This window comes from Macaca nemestrina, chromosome 15 (genome assembly GCF_043159975.1).
Source record: "Macaca nemestrina isolate mMacNem1 chromosome 15, mMacNem.hap1, whole genome shotgun sequence".
In the NCBI taxonomy this organism is placed as follows: Eukaryota; Metazoa; Chordata; class Mammalia; order Primates; family Cercopithecidae; genus Macaca; species Macaca nemestrina.
Genome location: NC_092139.1, coordinates 6,130,104 through 6,139,906, shown reverse-complemented (window position 1 = coordinate 6,139,906; position 9,803 = coordinate 6,130,104). Strand labels below are relative to the sequence as shown.

General features: G+C 39.2%; 1 protein-coding gene and 1 long non-coding RNA gene across 11 annotated transcripts in view; one reads left to right on the top strand and one right to left on the bottom strand.

Annotated features, from left to right (window-relative positions):
• Window positions 1-210: 210 nt before the first annotated feature.
• The window catches only part of LOC105470583 (aminopeptidase like 1), a 62,096-nt gene continuing 52,503 nt past the window's right edge, over window positions 211-9,803 (top strand). For 2 of the 10 annotated variants that reach the window (XM_071079117.1, XM_071079118.1), the window contains exon 1: window positions 211-1,049. In XM_071079117.1, the coding sequence (XP_070935218.1) occupies window positions 969-1,049 (81 nt within the window). In that variant the 5' untranslated portion in view covers window positions 211-968. Of the gene's footprint in view, window positions 1,101-8,630; window positions 8,643-9,803 lie in introns of all 10 variants that reach the window. The other 8 variants (XM_071079116.1, XM_071079113.1, XM_024789386.2 and 5 more) reach the window with 8 other exon arrangements.
• LOC139358421 (uncharacterized) lies at window positions 1,100-8,018 on the bottom strand. The gene is made up of 3 exons (XR_011613208.1): window positions 7,872-8,018; window positions 5,974-6,087; window positions 1,100-1,180 (listed from the first exon to the last, which is right to left on the bottom strand). It is a non-coding gene; the product is annotated as an uncharacterized lncRNA (long non-coding RNA).

Here is a 9,803-nt window from a genome sequence, read left to right as displayed (position 1 = left end):
TGCTCCTAGTGCCTAGACCCAGTTGGGGAAGGCGAAACGGGGCGCCCCAGGAGCACCCCGGGAGAGGGCGGAGCACTCTCGTGCCCCGGGGCAGGAGTGCAGGGAGCTCCCGCGCCCGGAACGTTGCAAGCAAGGCTTGCGAGAGTCGCAGGGGGGCACTCGCGAGGGACGGACAGGAAGAGGGCCAGGGGGGACGCCAGAACCCGGGACCACAGCACGGAAACGGCCCGGGGCTGAGCTGCAGTCAGATCCGGGGATGGAGGGAGCCGGAGAAGAGGAGTGAGAAGGCTGGGGAGGCAGGCCCTGCTGTCCTCCTGCAGGCCAGCAGCCTGCTGGCAGTGGAGGACCAGGCCAACCAGGAAAGGAAGGGGTCAGGAGGTCGGGCAGGGCCTCAGCAGGCTCAGACAAGGCCCCAGAAGGGAGCTGCAGGCGCCTTGGAGTCCAGGCCCCAGGCCTGGCTCCGGTTGTCCAAAGAGGGCCTAGGCCAGGCCTCTGGTGGGGAAACTGAGTCACAGCCAGACCTCAGGGCACGGCCTAGACGCTTACGAGCCAAGTTAGGGGTAGAGAGCAAAGACCTTTGGGGGTCTCACGGAGTAGGGGGCTTCAGGGCCTCCCAGTCCAGAGCTGGATTGGCGAGTTAGACGCTTGTAGATCCAAGGTTGGATTGGGGTGGGGTCTCTGGAACGTTGGATCGCTACGCAAGGATTGGGGGGATTCAAGTGCTTAGAGATCGAAGTCGGTCCTGGGTAGGGGGAGTCAGACAATTGGAAAGCCTAGGTAGTTATTTGGGGAGGGGTCTCTACGCTTTGGCGAAGGGCACAGCTGCGTCTTTTTGGCTTGAGGCCTGAGGCCTTGTCGAGAAGCTTCTGTGAAAGGGTGGGCCGGCCGGGTCAAGAGAAAGAAAGTGAATAAACCAGGAATATAAGTGGGCGGGGGGCCCCTGAGAGGGGGGTCACAAAGGGTGAGACATGGCCACCAGGCGTTTAACCGACGCTTTCTTGTTGTTGCGGAATAATTCCATCCAAAACCGGCAGCTGTTAGCCGAGCAAGTGAGTAGTCACACCACCTCCAGCCCTCTGCATTCACGTAGCATTGCTGCGGTGAGTCTCCCGGCGGCCTCTCCGACACACGGACCGTGTGCACTGCGGCTCTGCCTGTTTGTCTGTCTCTGTCTGTCTCTCTGTTTAATAAAAGAAGATAAGAATAATAAGACTAAGGATAATAAGATCTCTTGGCTAGAATCAGGGGGCATCTGTAACCCTGGATGGGGAAAAAGCGGTGCTGTGAGGCCGCAGCTCCACCTCTGCCTTGTCTTCTCCTCACTTCCGCAGCACCCCCCCGCGCATCCCCCGCCTTGGCGTCACTGCGCTACAGGCCGCCTGTAATTTACATATGTTTTAACGCTAACATTGGGAAGCATTGGGCCTTTCTGAAGCCTTTTTGTTTCGTTTTGTTTGAAGCTCCCCTCCCCCCAATAGTGAGCCTCAGTTCGGTCCTAATGGCTGGGTCGCGGGACCATGGACCCAAATCCTTGCAAATGAACGACTCCCTCTCCTAAAGAGGAAGCAGTTGTGTTGTTGTTTTGTTTTGTTTTGTTTTTTTGCCCGTTTTAACGGTCCCGCAGCCCTTGTGTGGCCTTGTTCCCTATGAATAATTGTTTCACTGTTCTTCCTGGGGGCTTGGGTTTCTAAGACTCGAGGTGCTAGCCTCTTCACTTTCCATTTCCCAGACGGGAAATTACGCTTTCCTCTCCATTCGAACTTTTTAAAAAAGCCTGAGGAGGTATATGTGAAAATTAACCCTCTAAAATAGCATTTTTTTTTTTTTAATTAGCCAGAACCTTTAGTTAGCCTAGCAGTAGTGTTTTTTAAGGGTGGTCCTGGAAAAATTACTGTTTCTGGTTTGTTTTTAATGGGGGCTACTTTTCCCTTTCTGAGCCTCAGTTTACTGCTCTGTTAAATAAGGGGCGAGTCTAGATGATCTATACCAGACAGTGATCGTTAGCTCGGTAATGTCTTCAATTGAAAAGTGAAGTTATGAAATTGGCTGTAGTTCAGGCTACCTGCTGTAGGGAGGCTAGGTTGGGATAGAAGCAGCGTTGGAACAGGCGGGGAATAGCCATCCCAGGACCACATTCTTGGGGATTATACTTGATAGGCAATTTTGGAAACCCCGCATTTATTTCACCTCCTGGGGACTGTATTGCCAGTTCATTTTTTTCTTTGTGACTTTATCTAAATGTTTCAGAAAAATTTTGCCATATGTCATGATTATCATGTCTACAAAGACAGTTTCTCCTTTTTGTAAGTCACAAGTGGAGAATGTCTTTGGCCATATAACTGATAGAAAAGTGATTTTAAGCCATATGAGCGGTTTCAGGAATAAAAGCATGTAAACTCAGGTCGAAAAGCCTAGAAACAGGGACAGAGTGTGTGTGAGATTTCAGTTAAGAAGTTGAAGGGTTTTACATTTATAAACTGAAAGGAATGACATTATATTGAAATAAATGTAAAGATGTCTGGTAGCATAGAAAAGGGCTAATTCTAGCGCTAATTTTGAAGAAAAAAATAAGCCAAGAAATTGAGTAGCAATTGGATGAATACAATTCCTTAATGGTACTTCAGTAATGTTAAATAAGAACTACATGTTCCTTAAATGACTTGATTTTTGTGCTGCCTCAAAAACAACTGAAACTGATATTAAGATTTCTAAGGTATCAGTTTTAATTGATTGAAAAACATATTGTTTATTTTTCAATTTTTAATCATTAAGGTTCAAAATACCCTGAACCTTTGGGTAACATGAGGGTTTTTTTGTTTTTTTTTTTTCCCCCATTTAGTCAGACGGTTTAAAAACTTAGTATCTGAGACAGGAAGCTTTTTAAAAGTCCTTCTCTGAATCAAACCACTTTAGAAAATTATTTTCTAAGTTAGGCAATTTAAAAAAAATATTTAAGCTAAGCAAAAGAACTAAAAATGGATAGCTAAAGTATACAGTTTGGAAAAATAGATACGTCAGGATATATACAGATATATTTACCTAACTCACAGTTTTTTGAAAATGATTTCTAAACCCAACTAAAAATATATTTCTAAGTCAGAACATTAAAAAATGTTTTCTAAATGTCATGCCATTGAAAATGTTAATATTTGTATTAGTCTCACCATTTAAAATCTTTCTCAGATCATTGAAAGCAGCCATATCATTTAAAATATCCTTATAGTCAATTCATACTGTTTAAAAAATAGGTTTTGCATTCTAACAAACATAGTTTTCCTGAATTAAAATTTTAAAAGAAAACACAGATTTATATATTTTAGTTGTGTTTAAAAAAATGGCATGTCATAAATTTCTGAAGTATTTAGGGTTGAAGTGTTACGTCTTCACTTTGCTTACAGGTGATCTTACAAAATCTATTTCTGCACACAATACGGCGAAATGCTAACAAGACCACATAGAGGTTATGATTTTTTTCAACTTATCTGGAAGTTGGAAAAGCTTTATAAACGTTTTGAAGCAAAAGCCACGTCTAACACAATTTGTAAAAACTGTATTGAGTAACTCTTAGCAATGCTTTTCACTGCATATCTAGCTCATAAAAAATTTAAAGCCTTGTTTCTGATTTGTAAATTTCAAAGCCATGTAGCAAACCAAACAATACCATATCTGTCAAATTTTGAATATGGACTAGGTATTAGGTGACATTAAAGAATTAATTAAATTAATTATAATACACTACATTTGCTAATTTTACTAGAGATGCCTACTAAAATGTTTAGTGGTGAAATGTCAAGGTGTCTTACCTAGATCCTTAAACCCCTCCAAAAACAGAGGAAGCAAATAAGGCAAATTGTTACTCATTGTTGAGTCTAGTGATGAGTATGTGGGGGATATTTTACGTAATTTTGTAGGCTTTTCTACATGTTTGAAAATTTTTAAATAGAAACTTAAAATAAGTATATTCGTTATAGTAAAGTAGAACAGTTAAAAAGAGACAATTTGTAAATATATATCTAACACTCAGGCAATTTGAAAGGAAGAAACTAAACCTGAGTTTAACTTAATTTAAAAAATAATAACCTGGAATTTTAAGTTTCTAATTAGAAGAAAAAGCTGTAGACTTTGATCTTGATGCATTTGATACCAACTAAAAATACACCTAAAATAACAGACTTAAAAAAAAAAAATTATAACCCTGAATTTTGACATCTTTATTTCAGGAAAAAGCTGCAGAAATTAATTGCAGAGTAGTATGTCTCTTACACCTCTAAGCAAAGCACACCTTTAGCCATGTCATGGCTTTAGCCATGTCATTCAAAAGATTTAAACATGCATTTTTTGCATCCTAGTTTGAGGGGAAAAACTAGAATTTGGTTGTTGTAGTGGGGTTATTGTGTGTACCTGTGCGTGCATACAGGGTTTTGCAGCATTCAGGCAAATACGTCAAATAAACAGGAATTTAAGGAGGATAGGCAGTGACCAGATAAACACAAAGCCTTAAGGGCCAGAAGGGACCTAAAGGTCATTTGGCCTAGTGTACCCGTTTGTGATAACCCCTTATGCCTGTCTTGTTTGGCCATGTTCTGTGACTATGATGGAAAATGCCAGCAGCTCCACGATTTTTACCACTAAAAAGTCTTTGCCTGTTAATCCCAACTGTTTGTGTCCTGGGGTCCTGCTTTTAGTTCTGTTCCTTCGGGTCTTCCTTCTGTCTGGTAACCCTGCAGCCTTGTTACCCAGAGTTCTTTCCAGGCTTAGCAGTCCCGGCTTAGAGTGGTTACGTTTCTTTCCTATAAGTGATGTTTAGTTTTTCTGTATCCTTTTTAAAGTTCAGCACCCAGAACTGAACAAAATTCTACTTTTTTTGTGTAATTAGTTGTATTAATGTTAGTAAAACTGATTGTTAAAAACAGATGGGTTTGACTTTATACACTCCTAACAAAATGCAGTTGTATTTCCCATGCATTTTGCTCTGGCCTCAGTTTTGAGTGCCCCATCACGTTCATGCCTCAGGGCAGCATGAAATAAAGGAAAGAGCACTGAGAATTGAATCTGAGAATTGAGGCCTAAATCCTGTTCTGCTGCAGGCTCAGAGTGTGTCCTTAGGCAAGCTTTTAATCTTTTTGGATATCTTTTGCCTCATTTGTAAACTGAGGGGTTTGAGTTAGGTGATTTCCAGCCCTATGGATTCAACAGTATTTTCTCAAGTTCTGTTTTAATACATTGTTTCTCCTGACTTTAGCTTTAATTTGAAAAGGAGGAATTCATAGTCAACAGGTTTGTGGCTGTCAGTCCAAGGTTACTGACAGAAATCCTTAGAAGTAGCCTACCAGTACAGTGCAAAAGTAACTTTCACATTATTATGCCAGCCAAGTGCAGGTTTTAAGGTAGCAACTCGTTCAAGCAGCTTGGCCTTAGGAAATTGAAATGGATTTATGAAGCTAAACAATCATTCAAAAAAAATTGTAAAGTCATAAAGAAACGAATGAAAGGTAGATATTGAGATGCTCTTCTGATCTGATGAAATTCTGTATGGATTTGTGTGGTTTCCTTCGATCCCTGGGAATGGATCTAATATAGGGGTTGGAGCTACTTTCTTAGTGTTTACTGCCTAATCTATACTCTGCTTTAAAATAATGCATAATCTATAATGGGAAGCTAGAGTTAATTGGTCTTACATTAGTTTGAAACTTAAGCACATTATTTTTAATAAAATGTGTGCTTTAGGAAAAAAAAGAAATTAAGGATTAACTATGGTTATAAGAAACCTAAGGTTCTTATTCAGGCTTGACTACAATATTAGCTAAGATTTATGGAGAGTTTACTTTGTGCCTGACTCTGGGCTAAGCCCTTTCCATGTGTAAGCTTGGCTGTCTTCACAGTGCTCTATCAAATAAGTACTATTGTTTTTCTCAGATACAGATAAGGAAACAGATTTTAGAGGAGGTAGGAAACTGGCCCAGCATCACCCACCTGATGGTTTGGGGGCTGTGACTGGAACTCTGGCAAACCTGGCTTGAGAGCCCCGTGCTCACCTTCTGGGCCACTCTGGTGTTGACTGCATTTTCAGAACTTGTGTTGCAGATCCTGGAAAATGGAAGGACCTATTGTTTAAAAACAATTTTTTTTTTCTTGCAAGAGGCTAGCATCTTTCTTTATCTCACTTTTACAAACCTTACACAGTCAATTTTAACTTGCAGATTGAAGGTTCTAAGTTTTAGTACAAGCTGAGTCTGTTGGAAAATTAGTTCTCTGTCTTTAGGATCCAAGTATGAAATCATTATATATTTCTCTTTAGATCTGCTTGCTTTTCTGCTTTTAAAGATTCCATGGGAGCAGTGAGGCTTACTTTGAGAATAAGGGTACTTTGTTGGATAAAAGTGAAGCAAACTTTTATTTTGGCAGTAACGGAAATAAAGTAAATATCACTATAGTATAGACCTGTGTTTCCAACTCATTTTGCTCAACTTTTCCAGACTTCCTGAGTAAACACAGATGGGTTTCCACTGATTTTTCAGTTTTATGTAGAAAGTTCTTTAGACTATAAATTCCACATGCTACTTGGAGTTTTCAGTATTTGCTTGATTGCATGCCATTGGCAGGTCAAAAACCTAGATTTAGACATAAAGATTTAGAAGGTGATGATGTGTAGTAATATGTTTTCATTTGGCTTTATTTTGGTCTTTCCTGATGGTAATTCTAAATGTTTTAATTCAGGTCTTGACTAAATTTCCTGGTAATTTGGTGGCAAGCAGAGCTTCGAAAGCCTTCTATTTTTAAGTAGCAGAATGGTGGGGAGGGTCTTTGAAAAGGTGACCTTAATTTAATATTCCTGATGTGGTGGTAGCTGCCTTTACAAGTAATTTCCTGAATTGTTAATAAAATTAGAGAGGCTGGAGGGTGGGGTGGAAAGAGACCTGAACACCTGGGTCTGTCCCCGGTCTGACCATTAACAAGGTCTGTGGCTTCGAGCAATGCATTTATACATTTTGAAGCTTAGTTTTCTTATTTGTAAGAAAAGAGTTATTTCTAGCCCTAGAATCCCATGATTCAGATTTCACCTCTTATCAATTAATAATTGTAGCAATCGGAAGATCAGGGTGTGTGTGCTCGGTTAATAATCCAAGAGCATAGGCACATGTGCAGCCGAGATTTTAACCGAGGTTTGCAGTAGTACATCGTTCACAGATTAAATGCCAGGGAGCCGCTGCAGAATAGGAAGAAGACTGAGATACTCAAGTTAGGGGTTTTGTCTTGCATCATGTTTTATTAATAAAAGATTTTAATGTTCTCTTAATGTTAAGCTTTTAAAAAATAAAAACATTTTTTCTTTGTGAAGTAAAAGGTAATTAAATCAGATTTCCATTTGATACTATCTTTATTAATATCGTCTAGTACTACTATTATGGCAGGGTGTGTATAGAGTTCTCTTTTGCTCTCATAGAAAATTGTAGAAGGAATGAAGAGGATTTGCAGCTTTCCATAATGTCATCTAATTGAATTTTTACATGGAGTAAAGTTTGATTACATTTTTATTGCTATCATTGTTTAATAATATTTTGGCCCTGATACAGCAGCTTCATTTGCACTATTTTTAAATAAGAAAGTTGTTTTTTTATTTTCTAAATTTACTGCTAAACATAAAAAAACACAATTGATTATTGAATTTCACCACAAATTATTTCAGTGATCAATACTGTACAAAAAAAAGAGCTAGTTGTTTAGATTATCTGTCATTAGTAAATGTCTGTCCAGAAGATAGAGTTCCATGTTGATCTAAAAAAGAACCGTTAGTTTTCAATCGAAAGTTAACCCTCTGGTGTCATGCTTCTCCCTTCCCACTCCCCTTAAAAGAAAAAATGTATTCTTACCTTTTGTTTTGTCTCGTTTGCTTGCTTTTATAAGAGCTTTATGAATAACTGTACGCTTTCTAGCTAAAAATAATACATACCAAGAGATGGTAAGAGTTTTTCTTTTATTTTGCCACCTGTGTCTCTCTCCGGGAAAGAGTGGTTTCTCAGCTCTCTTACTACCAGGGATGAAGCCGTGTCTGCGGGATGTAATTTGCAGAGACCTTGCATGTGTGGTCACTCACATGTTATCTGAATACGGCTACAGACAGTTTCTGTGGGTCGTTCATTTTTTAATTTTGTTGCATTTGCAGGTCTGATTTACATGTTAAAATATATACATTTATTTAACATGATAAAATTACATTTTAGCTCTGCTCTCATTTTATTTTCCTAAGGGAAATTAGAATGTGGTATTGTATGTGATATTTGGTGTTTATGAAACAGATTAACAGCATATTTTAGTGAAACCAAAGCAAGTGTGTTTTATCTGTTTCCAGTGTATTTTAATATTTACAATCATGTTTTGCTTGTTTCCTAGCTCATTTTCAAAACAACCGCAGTAAATAAAAATAAAAGCATATATTAATGTAGCTTATTTTAAAAAAAGAAGAATCAAAAGGAGATTTTAAAATACCTTGCTTAGTGGATCTTTATATTTAGTTAGCTTAAAATCTCAGTGTTTTCTCAACTGACCATGCCTTATCTGTCTGTCCCATGCTGCTTTCTTTTTGCTTTCCCTAACTGGATGGGACTGATGGGAACAACATGTCTCTTCAGGAGCTGGACGAGGTATCGTGTTTTGAATATTTTTATATGTTGGGTAATTTGAGATTATAAAATACCTGCTTTTCCTGAAGTCTTTGCTCATATATAAAATGCTAACAGCTTATAAATATTTAGCATTTGTTTTGATTATTTTCTAATTTTTTTTAACAGTTTAATATGTAGAATTTAATATATTTTCACACCATGTGAACTGATGATTTGAAAAAGGCTTTGGGAAGATTGTTTACTACTCTTGGGAAAGTGTCTCAACTTAGGAAGCAGTAAAAAGGTTGAACACTTTCTTCAAGGAAGCCAGAATGTTTCGGGAATTAATGTCTGTAGCTTCCTGATTTCTGAGAGGTGAGTGGTGCACTTGCTCAGGTAGACAGTATAGAAGACCAGCGTGTCTGTGAAGGCCCTAAGAGAGAAGGACTGTAGCCATGGCAACTGTGGGAGGGTCTTCCTTGTCACTCCTGTCTGGAATGAGTTGACACCCAGTGGATGCACCTGAAGCTGTTGACACCTGGGCCCAGTTCTGCATCTCCTAGCTGGGGGTGCCTTTGGCCTTTTTATTAGCTAGTAGCATCTTGCCCAGAAGGTGGAGAGAGTATATATTCAAAGCACTTTATTTTAGTAGCCCTAGTAAAAGGGTTGAGAAAAAATAAGATGAAAACTGTTGTTAATGTTTGTGTCTATTGTCTGTTTCAGCATTGAAGGGGTAAGAATATTTTTCCTGAGTATAGAGTGATAGAGAAGTGAGGGTTGTTCTTGTTTGTTTTCATTTAGAAGTATGAACAGTAAAGTAGGATTAGGATCCCTGTCCTTAAAACCAGTAGGGTCCTAACTATTCGATTCAGATCTACCTATATATTCTAAAAAGCTTAACTAGTTGATAATGACAACAGACTGAGCACAGCCTAAATAGCTGTCGTTGGGAGCTGGTTAAATACATCGTGTAGCATCTCTGACCCTCTGCACCAGGCAGATAGTGAGGCCCGTCCATGAGAGCTGCAGTGGAATGAGCCCCAGACACATGGCAGAGTGGAAAGACCCAGATGCAGAGTAGCATGGATAATGTGATTCCTGCTCCTTTTTGTTTTGTTTTGTTTTGTTTTGTTTTTTCAGGAAAAAATAACTCATATTTATGCTTGTGTGTGCTTAAAAAATTCCTGAAAAGACATACAA